The 10,838-nt window shown below is 38.8% G+C and overlaps 1 protein-coding gene across 2 annotated transcripts; it reads right to left on the minus strand.

The window, feature by feature from the left end:
• Positions 1–18: 18 nt before the first annotated feature.
• lhx6a (LIM homeobox 6a) lies at positions 19–10,783 on the minus strand. Of its 2 annotated transcripts, XM_020940237.2 has the most exons (9): positions 10,549–10,783; positions 9,614–9,685; positions 8,773–8,955; positions 7,883–8,004; positions 2,117–2,337; positions 1,712–1,812; positions 1,536–1,631; positions 1,162–1,336; positions 19–1,086 (listed from the first exon to the last, which is right to left on the minus strand). In XM_020940237.2, exons 1-9 carry the CDS (start codon positions 10,624–10,626, stop codon positions 1,007–1,009), a joined length of 1,128 nt encoding a protein of 375 aa, XP_020795896.1. In that variant the 5' UTR covers positions 10,627–10,783; the 3' UTR covers positions 19–1,006. The 2 variants fall into 2 exon arrangements, with proteins under 2 accessions (XP_020795896.1, XP_020795898.1); XM_020940239.2 differs by lacking the exon at positions 9,614–9,685.
• Between the last annotated feature and the right edge of the window lie 55 nt (positions 10,784–10,838).

Here is a 10,838-nt window from a genome sequence, read left to right on the forward strand (position 1 = left end):
CCACTGAAATATCACATTTTAATTTATTGCATTTCATTACACAAAACATTTAAGATGCATGGTCTATCAAATAAGTTTTTTGTTTTCTTATTGTTTTTTTTAACAAAACCAAACATTTACAGGGGAAAGTGCTTTACAAGAATTTACAGTCTCAATAAATACAATTAGAACATTGAGGTTTGCTGGATCTTATCGAACTGCCACTACATAAAGACACATCTTTTACCTTTGCCAACACAACACTCTCGCTCACATACACACCAAACTATATGTACAAGCCTTATTTGTGTCAATGTACCAATACTAATGCCTCATCTTAAATCAATTTTGAAATAATATATTCCAAAATAGCATCGTAAGAGTAAAAAAAAAAACAAACAAAAAACTTTGGGACTAATACTGTAATTACAATACTGGAACAATGGCATATTATTTTCAGCAAAACCAAAAGTAGCTGTTTGCTATAATCTGAAACACCTAGAAATGTAAGGCACAGATTGTTTTGACAAATTTTTGAGAATCTGAGCTGTTGTTTGGGGGAAAGAAATAAACGTTGAGGCAAAATACTAGAGAAGTGGCTATGGTTAACATTAAATTTCCTTCATGTTTACCCAAAGAAAAAACAAGGAAGGTCCTTACCTCAACCGTTTTGTCTATAAAAGTCCACCTCTTTGTTTATCTTCACAACTGAAACAGCACAACGCTTTAGTCCTGCTTCCATTGTCATTCCTTTAGACTCCCACTGTCACAGGTCGACACTGAATGTGATGCAGTCCTTTACAAGGCTTTCATTCGTTTGTCATTTTCAAAGTGTATAGAGCGGCAGCAGATGGGATCTTCTGGTCCTTACCAGGCCTACAAAATAAGGACTTTTTCAGTATTTCCTCCTCATGACTGAGTTGAGTGAGACTTTGTCCGTGCTGACTCCTCTCTAACCCTTCATTTACTAATGCCAGGTCAGGGTTAGGATCAGAAGGTCAGAGGTCGTTGCTTTCATGGTGGAGTGCTAACGGCTGAGAGGAAGCTGTGGCAGTGACATGGCCTGGTGGGATAGACTCTGAGAAGTCAACACTGAAAAAGGATGACCTACAAAACATAGACAGTTGTTACCTTATTTATTAAAAATATACTTGCAATGATTTTTGACAAAGAAAAACTCACTGTCGATGTACCCGTGAAGAGCTACCATGCGCGCCCGCTCTGAACTCCCAAAGGGGGAGTAGTGCAGTTCATCAGGCAGAGACGAGGGGATCCGTGACTGGGGGTGACCTTGGGGTGCTCCACTGTGCTGGGGTGTGTGCTTTTTATGTCTTGCTCTGCAGTTTTGAAACCACACCTATGAAGATGTAACACAACCTGATGTCATGTATCTTTTGCAGTGTGTAGCAAAAGTAGAGGTTTTAGACACAATTTAAGTTATGCTTATTGCAAAAATAAATTAATAATAATAGTAACCACCCATCCAACAGAACAAAATATAGCAATGATCAGCATTAGCGTGCACCATTTTATTTTCTTTAGTAATTCATACAAACCTGTATTACTCTTCTGCTGAGGCCGGTCATGTCTGCAAGCTTCTGTAGTGTTTGGGCGTCAGGATTGTTGTCTTGGGCAAACTGTGCCTGCATAATCTGGAGAAGGAGTCACATCAGAGTCACACAGAATATGTCAAAAACATGTCTCTTTTATTGGTTAAACTAAAGAACCAGACCTGTAGCTGTTCTGCCGTAAAGGATGTCCGTGCCCTTTTGGCCGGTTTGGGCTGGCTGTCTTGTTCTGTTGGAACTGCTCCTTCTAACGTTATGCCATTGCCTGAAAATAAGCAGAAAAGTTGTACAAAAAACAGAGTAGTTGTGGACTAATTAAAAACAAATTTAAATGTTGTCCTGGGACACATGTGAACCTGGGTTGACAGTAAATAATTTCATTTAAGACATACTTGAACTGAATTTTTTAAACATTGTCCAGGCCTTTGCAGCCTCTAATCAAAACCACAAAAACAAGACATGTAACACAGAAACACTATGTAATATCTGCTCTTGCATTGTGACATGAAGCATATGCTCTGGGCAGTGTGGGAGGTTAAAGTCTGGCCTCCTACTAGTTTGATACTCACCGCTCTCTGCTGCCCTTTTGAGGTTCTCCACCATAGTGTCATAATGGATCCTGCACAGCACCTTCTCCTCCACCAGACCAAACTCTTCTCCTGTGGACAGCTGCCTCTTACAAGAGTAACAGGCAAAACAGGCCAAGTGGTATGCATTACCCCTTGCACGGCGCACCCAATCGCTGGCATAAATCTGACGACCACAGCGGGCACATTTAGTACCAAACCTACTGTAGAAAAGGGAGAGACAAAGACAGGAGAACACAAGGATTAGAGGATCGAAGGTGATGTAAAAGCATCTTATTACATCCTTGATAATTGGTGATGGACATAAGCAAGTAGGCTATGGCAGAGTTCAAACCTGGAACATGGAATGGATTTTTTAACTTAAGCACTTGGCAGAATGTAAAGGTCTTAAGGAAGAACCCCTAGAGGAGGACGTGGCCTTCAGAAAGCGCCCTGACTGCGGCTGCAAGCTGAGCCTTGAACGCAAACAAACCAACACCTGCAATTTCCTGCTTGATGCATGAAGACCCTGACATGTACACACACACCAACACACTGCAAACCAAGGAGGAAGAAAGACGTGCATGACATCACTTTAAATCGTCCTGCTGTAACCGATAGCAACAGTGAGGTCAGGCAGCATCTAAACTTAAACCACCTGACGCACCTTAAGACTATGGTGTGGGTGCTGCACTCTGACAGCATCAGACCAGTCAGCACAGACGGGGCTCTCTGTAGCCAAGATGTAGCTAGGTTTTATATTCATAGTTTTCTAATTAGTCCATCTATATTCAAATAGTGCTATATTCTTTAAAACGAATAACTAATTACTGCTTTATGGGACCCTCTATAACTGAAAGTACAAATACTTTTACAATAGCTTGCATATACTTTTTTTTTTTTTTTTCAAATTTGCAGTATTCAAGGAAAAGATGCAATATATTTGTAGCTGAGCATGGCATTGGTATTTGTTATACTCACATTTTTATAATTTTACCCAGTACATACATTAAAAATACAATGGAATTCTCCATTTAAATAATAGATAGTAAATAATCTAGTTATTTATTTATGATGTGTATTTAAAAAAATTATGACATATCTTGGACCATATAGAATACTGTAGGGAAAATCAGCTCAGTGAAAATAAGAGTGAAATAAAATACATGGGGAGCAGAGACTGAGGGAAGTAGATGAGTGTGTGAGAGTGGTCGAGCATGTAGTGCTCAGGAAAATAGTATAGTAACAGAGAACATCAATGGCACCACAAGAGCAGAGGAGAGCAGAGAGCATGAGGGCTGCCAAGAGACGGGGTTTGGCACAGTCTACGTGCACTCCATTCCACTCTATCTACGATGAAAGCATATCGTCCAGACAGATCCAAAAGCTTCTACATGCTTGTTTTCCTGCTATAGTAATGTTGTGCATATCTGACATAGCGCTATAAAAACATGTCAATATATATATATATTTTTTTTGTCATTTTAGCATTACATTGATTTTAAAGTCTAATCATTTTAATAGCACTAGCGGGATATGTTGTTGTGTATGCACAAGCTAAGCAACAAGTTTCATATAACTCAATATAGCCATTGTGGAGACAAATGGACTCTGTGGCTTACTTCACGTATGTATCATTTGGATTGTTTTGGAGAATTCCTGTCTGGTCCTACAATAGAGAGGAAAACATTGTGGAACATTGTAGCTAATCTAGCATGACAGCTTGTCAGTTTCATGTTCTGAGACAGAATCCAGAAAAGCAGAGATTCATCCCTTTTGTAGTTCCCCTGACCCCTCCCGCGCTCTGCCCTTTTTTTTTCATATCTCGATTTGGGTTTGTCCCAAGAACCTGGTGTTTACTTTGGAGGAACGTCAATCCTCACAGCCTCTATCTCACCCCCTGGATGCAAAGCCTGCACCACACAAAGCTACTATTGGCTCTTTTATCAGTCTGTTCAGCAGCAATTCACCTGCTGCTGAAAGAGGCTCTGGAGGAGCAGCATGTCTTGTGGCTTATTTCTGAAACACAGGGAGATAACTAATCTTTATTAGATTTCCCCTGGGAGATTTTATGTATTGACTGTGTGGTTCAGAGGCACTAGTTGAAAATGGAGCTAATGTGACCTCAAGTACGAGGATCAGTATTTTAAAATAATATTACCAAATCTGATACAAAAAAAAAGTATAATGATACTAATAAATTCCCATATAAGCAACTACACAAATAACTACTCAGTTAAAACTAAACTGTTGGTTAATTTCACCATCCAGAAATGGGTATTTCAACCTTAAAAATTTGACAAACTTTTTGTTACAAAAAGCTTAATTAAGACATCAAAACAATTGCTGCAACTGCAGCAGTAGAAGTAAAAAAAATAAATGGCGTGATTGAAAATGTACTCCTTGGAATACAATATATTCAAATAATAATAACTCATGATTACCCACCTTTGATACCAGCCACACAATAATAACTTAAACATTGCAAACATCCTCCAAACATTTCCCTAATTAACATAAGTGCTAAATCATAGTACAATAAAGAAATATCGTATTTAGGCCTGTTACTAAAGTACTGAGGCCACATGAACACAGGAAGCAAGTATCAGTCCTGAACATTAACAATCATATCTGCCATATTTTATATGGGGCATAGGTCGTATATTCTGCTTTAATATTTACAGACACTGGCAGTTAGTACTTTTGTTGTTTACTGAATACTACTTTTTAAAGTTACTATGGAGACAGGAGCAGCCTGTCAGTGGTGGGTTGATTCTAATTACAGTTATACAAATGCACTGGTATTGTAAGAGCTCCACATGGACTCTAGTTACAGTGGCACTACCTCAGCGTGCCCCTGATTAATGCAGCCCTGCACTTCCTGTGTGGGCCGCGCTGTGAGGGAGAGGGTCTGTGAGGGACGGGGGTCTGTGAGAGAGAGAGTGTGGTGAGGGAGGGGGATGTTTCATAGATGTTTCACGTGTGTGAATGTGGGCGATGGGCCCCCAAGGCCTGACAGAGGCTCAACTTCAGCGCTCTGTCCCCTGCCTCGACTTCCTTCATCCACCTGACCCCTCCCCCACAAATACACACGTATTCAGAGGGAAACCCACTCTGATTTCCTGCTATTACACCCCATTAAAGCAGCTGTCAGTCCAGGTCCAGATGAGAGGCTGACACAAAGAAAACATCTCCAGAGGTTTAAGGCAGCCAGATGAACTGAAGTCACTGAACTGGTCCAGCACGGTCTTACTCTAATGTTATAGACTTAAGTGTAGTATATCAATGCACATATTATAGTACTGTAGTGATGTCACAGCACCAACTGTAATAAAGCTACTATTTCAAATTTAATGTTATATTGTTATACTGAAGAAATACCTCAACAATCAAAATGATTTTTGTATTTGAAAATACATCAAGTAGTCAAATGCTGTCTCCTTTTCTATTTCCATTTGTGCATAATGCCATTTTGAAAACTAGATTTATATTGTATACTATAATAATATACCAGTATATAATTTATAATAATAGGAATTTTAACATGTTGAAGTAGTAGTATATTATTTCAGGAAAAATTTCGCTAAATTTGTTTATTATCTTTATTTAGTTATTTGTTATCTTTATTTAATTATTTCATTTCAGTTTGTGTAGAATCAATACCTATATGTCTGTTTTAATATATGACATAATAAGATAACATTTTTATCTTATAGTGGTAAAACGTATTTGTCATGGCAGCTTTTGGACAACATTCCCCTCATTTATACACTTTATTCCATATAAGCCTTTAATTTTACTACAAATTTACAGTGTTGGCTGGAAACAGTGTACTCGAATCCTTTTATCGCAGTTACACTTGGGCTACTTATCATAGATATTTGCTTGGGTTTAAATGTTTCTGAACTTTTTCTTTGGGGTGTGTATCTTTTCAAGCCTGTGATAAGTAAATAAGTAGGACTACAGTAGAAGCTTTACATCACTCTCAAAGTAAGAGTTCAGTGTGCCCCAAGAAGGCCCACATGAAGAGCGAATATCACTTAAAGAAGAAACCGAGCAAAATGACTGGCAGCTGCTGGCCATACACAAACAAACAAATATATCAGTGTGTGTCTGTCACTGCCCAGAGCCACTCAGAAGAGGTTGTAATGTGTACACTATTTCACTGCTTATGTTGATAATGGCTCTCGTATACTGTCTAATTTCTGGTGCTGTGCTTTGGTGCTATGGAAATGACTAATTGCTGGCTGTGTTATAAATGTCACAAAGTTGGCTAATTCTATCAGACTATCAGATGGTTGATGGTTGCGTGTTTCTGAAATATTCTACAGCTCTAAATTAAATTTCATAACACCGTTTCTGAGTGTACCCAGATTAACCTCAAGCACCACAGCTGCCATACAAGCCGATTGCAATAAACCAGAATTTAGTCTTCTATACTTCATTAACTTTCTTGTGAATTGTTTTGATGCTACTTTTACATCTGTGATTATTTTAAATTGTGGTCAAATTGACAATGTAAAATAAATGATTGTTTAAACATAAATCCAAAGTACAGCACTCACTGCTCTTCTTGAGTGCCACAATGCGGATGACACACACCGTGCATACAAATTCAATTTTCGTGTGGTTGTGCAAAGCTAAACATTTAAGTGTTTGAGTAAATTTAGTCCTGGATTATTGTTTAAATCCTCACATTATTTCTCTGTCTGAGAGTTCAATTGAAAACCATCAACATACCATCTTTAACACGGTCTGTGCGCCATTAAAAACCTTCTAAGCCTAAAGAAAATACCCAAATCCAGATTGATGTGAGGGAGTCATGCACTCGTCTACGGCCATTTATTGTTGATGACAAAAATAATTACATTCAATAAATAAGAATATATATATATATATATATATATATATATATATATATATATATATATATATATATATATATATATATATCTTTTTTTTTAAATTTTTTTTATAAAAAATAGGCATATAGAAACAAATTCCCCAAAATAACAAGTCACACATAACTGAGATTTCTGTTTGTTTTTTTTGTTGTTTTTTTTTAGCAATTCCTATTTTGACTTTTAATGTAAGTAGCCTTCTCTCAGTATACCCTATCTCCTTTAACCAATAAAAAGTATCAAGTATAAAACTGCCAATAATAGGCATAATATTCATTAATTAGTAAAATAAAATAATAATAATAATAAAAAACATAAATAGTTTGTAACTTGACACTTTCAAAAATGTTTGAGATTTATTATAATATAGACTTTAATATTAATATTTAGAATATAATATTGCCTGAGCTCGTGTCTTCAATATTTCCACTCGTTGCTCCTGAGTCCTAATAAACCAACAGGCGACACGTGGTGCGTGCAGGGTGTGACAACTAAACTTTAGAGAAGTCCTCATTCTCTTCAGTCCTTCTGAAACAAATCTGACCAGACTGAGCATGTCACCTGACCTGTTCTGTACACTGTAGTCTCTTTAAATGCGCTAGATTCAAAAGAAGTAGTTTCATGTTTACAGTAGGCCTAATACAGGTGCGACTAACGAGCTCTCCATTGCACCGAACTGTTTGTGCCGTTGGAGACAAAACAATAGTGGATCTTTCAACTAAATTTTGTTACAGGCCGTTGGGCTCACTGAAAGATCTAAAAGGAGCGCGAGGTCGCCCGCATCCATTTAGAAAAGCGTGCGTAACCGTGTGTGCGTGTAAAGACGTTACTGGTGTTTGTAGAAACATGCGTCAGAGACTTACCCTACCTGAAATAATCCATTTTACAGAAGATCTCCTTGTTCTTGATGTAGCAGCTGCTGTGCTGACGTAGCGACGTCCTGCACACTGAGCACTCCAGGCAGCGCACGTGCCATATGAGGTTGTTCACCTGCGCGCACGTACAGAGATGATCAGCGTCATTATGGCTTTAGCAACATACATCAGTAACAATAACCCATAACATCTCAATGTGCCTCTCACTACCTTGTGTATTTCTGATCTTTTTAAGACCTTCAAATAGGCCTACAATATATTTTGGCCTAAATTAGATCTACTAATTAACAATCCTACAGCAATACATTATAATAACCTAATAATAATATAAATAATAGGCCTAATAGTAGCCTAATAGGCCTAAGACACAAATATACATGCTGTAAAGCACAAAAAACATGTGCCACTTTTTCTTCGATCATTTCCAACGAAAATAAAAGATAATTCAATAACATGAATCTATGCCACGTTAGCATTTTATATTATTAGAAGTTTTCTTAGTGAAAATTCCAAGCACTTCCTAGCGGGATACACGCGAGCGCACGCGACACCTCCGTTACGTGAGGCCACTGAAACCCAAACATCTATGTTGTGTCTGTCTCAAACTGTAAGTCTGTCTTTTGTGATTTGACCCAGATATAAGACTTTGGTTATTATATTTTTTTTTTTTTAATTCATAATTTGTGACCAGATATACGTTCCAATAGCCTATAGCCCTATTGTTAGTGAGTAAGTAAAAAAGTAAATGTTTTAATTAGAATATATTTGAGAACGTATAGCTACGTCAATAAAATACTAACTTTGTCGCTTATTACATGTCTAGCAATTACTTATTTCTAATTTAAGTTCTAATTTAATTCCAAATCCATTTGTTTGCAGTGACCTTGAGCAGGTATCGGTCGAGGATCTCCAGGCCGCAGCTGGCACACACATTCTTCCCCGTGGACGGCACAGAGCTGGCCGTAGACGTGGGCGAGCACACTGACGGCGTGGACGGTGTGCTGGGGGACGAGCGCGTGTCCTCCCGCTCCATGTTGGACCGCTGTGACTCTGCGTCCGAGTGAGACTGTACCAAATAGTCCAGAGCACAACAGGACAAAATGAGCACGGAGTAACTCATACATGAAAACAAAGAAAGACTAAATAAAATGATTGCAAAGAGATCAAAAGAAAGATATTTGCCACGCGTAAAATAGCCTATGCTATGCAGGCCTATTCTATTAAAAAAAAAAAAAAAAAAAAAAAAAAAAGCCTAACGGGATATGCAATTTTTTGTACCAGTAGTCCATAAGGATATACGCTGAAAGATGAGTTGGCTCGCATATTTAATTTAGTTTTGCCTATTTACAGTCTATTAAGAAATCTGTATGCTAATTATTAAGAAGTGTTCGTATTTGGCTTCATTTTCTCCAAAATGACCAAATGCCTCGTCATAAACCACAGGCCGCACAGTGTGAGCTCTCACTTCGAACATTTAGGCTACACTATGGTTTGATCACGTTATAGGCCGTGCCAATCACGCCAGAACGCGAAAATCTCGGAATGGTGTAGAATTGATATGTCTAGTAGCCCTAGTGATTTGACAAGTTCTGTTTTGAAGCTCATAATCTGATATGAACTAATGGATGTTCAGTCTGTTTTGTTTTCCAAAATTGCGTTTATGGGAATGGGAGTCGGTTTCTGACATTAGCGTTTATATTTAGCAAATTACAAAGATGGCTCACCATCGGCGCGTGCTGGGGGTCGGTGAAGCGGCGCGTGACTCCCGGTGTGCCCTCGTGCTCGGTGCAGATCACCTAGACGACAGCCCGCGGTGAACATTAGAGACAGTGCTGCATCTGCGTAAACGGCTATACAGGCTCTGGCACCCACAAAGGCACATTTTAATCAATCCATCCACAATATTAAATGTTCACTAGCGTGTCACAACTGTTCTCTTCGCAATATACACAGAGTGGCGGGGGCTGGGGGGTTACCTGTAATTACAAATAGCTCCAAACGCGGAGTAGGCATATAAGAGGGACCCAGAGTGTCAATTTCAGCTGTCAGTCACTGGAAGCCAACGGGTCACCAAAGAATTGCAAATTTGATTTTTAATGGCTATAATTATAATGTAATTCTTCCCGGGAGAAATGGCAGCGCTCACAGACAACGCAAAAATCGGGCTTTTCATAAGTGTGGTCCAGCCGCAGTAAAACAAAAACAAAAAAACAAAACAAAACAAAAAACAAACAAACATGGTGTGTCTTCTGGGAGACAATGATCAACCGAAAGTGACACTGAGCTGCATGCATTGTAGGGCCACAAGTCTGCGTAAAGCTTCCAACAGGCCTGTCAGCACGCTACTCTTTACACTAGCTTTATGAAGAGGATTTGAAATTACGGGGACTACCGAATAAGAATATAAATTCATTTTTATTGAAAAAATATAGAATACGTTGGGCTGCCCGTTTTTAGTTTGCCTAGTCTACGGTGTGATTATGAGTAAGTGCACTTGAAAAACATGGGGGAAAACATTCCCCAGAAAATATCTGTAGGACTGGGCCTACAAGTACAAACGAGGAATAAAAATAAGGGTAAATGTAATAAGAGTAAGGTCTACAACTGCATTAAATGTTGTCTTAATTTTAAAATCAAGTTCATGATCCAAAGTAATTACCTGCTTTGTGGGAATCCCCTCGGACAAAATCTTATTTCCCTCGGACAGAGGGGATAACGCTTCATTTTTCCAGTACATGTACTCTCGAAGCCTCGCACCGCGTCCAAAGTCGAGAGTGCGATGATGAGTCGATGAACAGCGTTAAAACTTGTACATCCAAAGCTCGCATGAACCCAAGGCGCACAGGCATTGGCTGTGTTCAGTCAGCCTCTGCAGCTCTTACTTGCTGATCCACTACTGATAGTGTGTGAAGTGTGCAGAGCCGAGGCGCACTGTTCTCCACTCTGTTC

This window comes from Boleophthalmus pectinirostris, unplaced genomic scaffold (genome assembly GCF_026225935.1).
Source record: "Boleophthalmus pectinirostris isolate CB_2022bp ecotype Guang Dong unplaced genomic scaffold, ASM2622593v1 HiC_scaffold_18, whole genome shotgun sequence".
NCBI classification, from domain to species: domain Eukaryota; kingdom Metazoa; phylum Chordata; class Actinopteri; order Gobiiformes; family Gobiidae; genus Boleophthalmus; species Boleophthalmus pectinirostris.

Excerpts from the sequence above, each read along its gene's own strand:
- lhx6a (XM_020940237.2), bottom strand. The coding sequence starts at position 10,626 with ATGTACTGGAAAAATGAAGCGTTATCCCCTCTGTCCGAGGGAAATAAG. Across the intron at positions 1,632-1,711 it reads TTACGGCAGAACAGCTACAG|ATTATGCAGGCACAGTTTGC; the intron begins GTCTGGTTCTTT and ends CTCCTTCTCCAG. Across the intron at positions 1,337-1,535 it reads TCAGCAGAAGAGTAATACAG|GTGTGGTTTCAAAACTGCAG; the intron begins GTTTGTATGAAT and ends ACATCTTCATAG.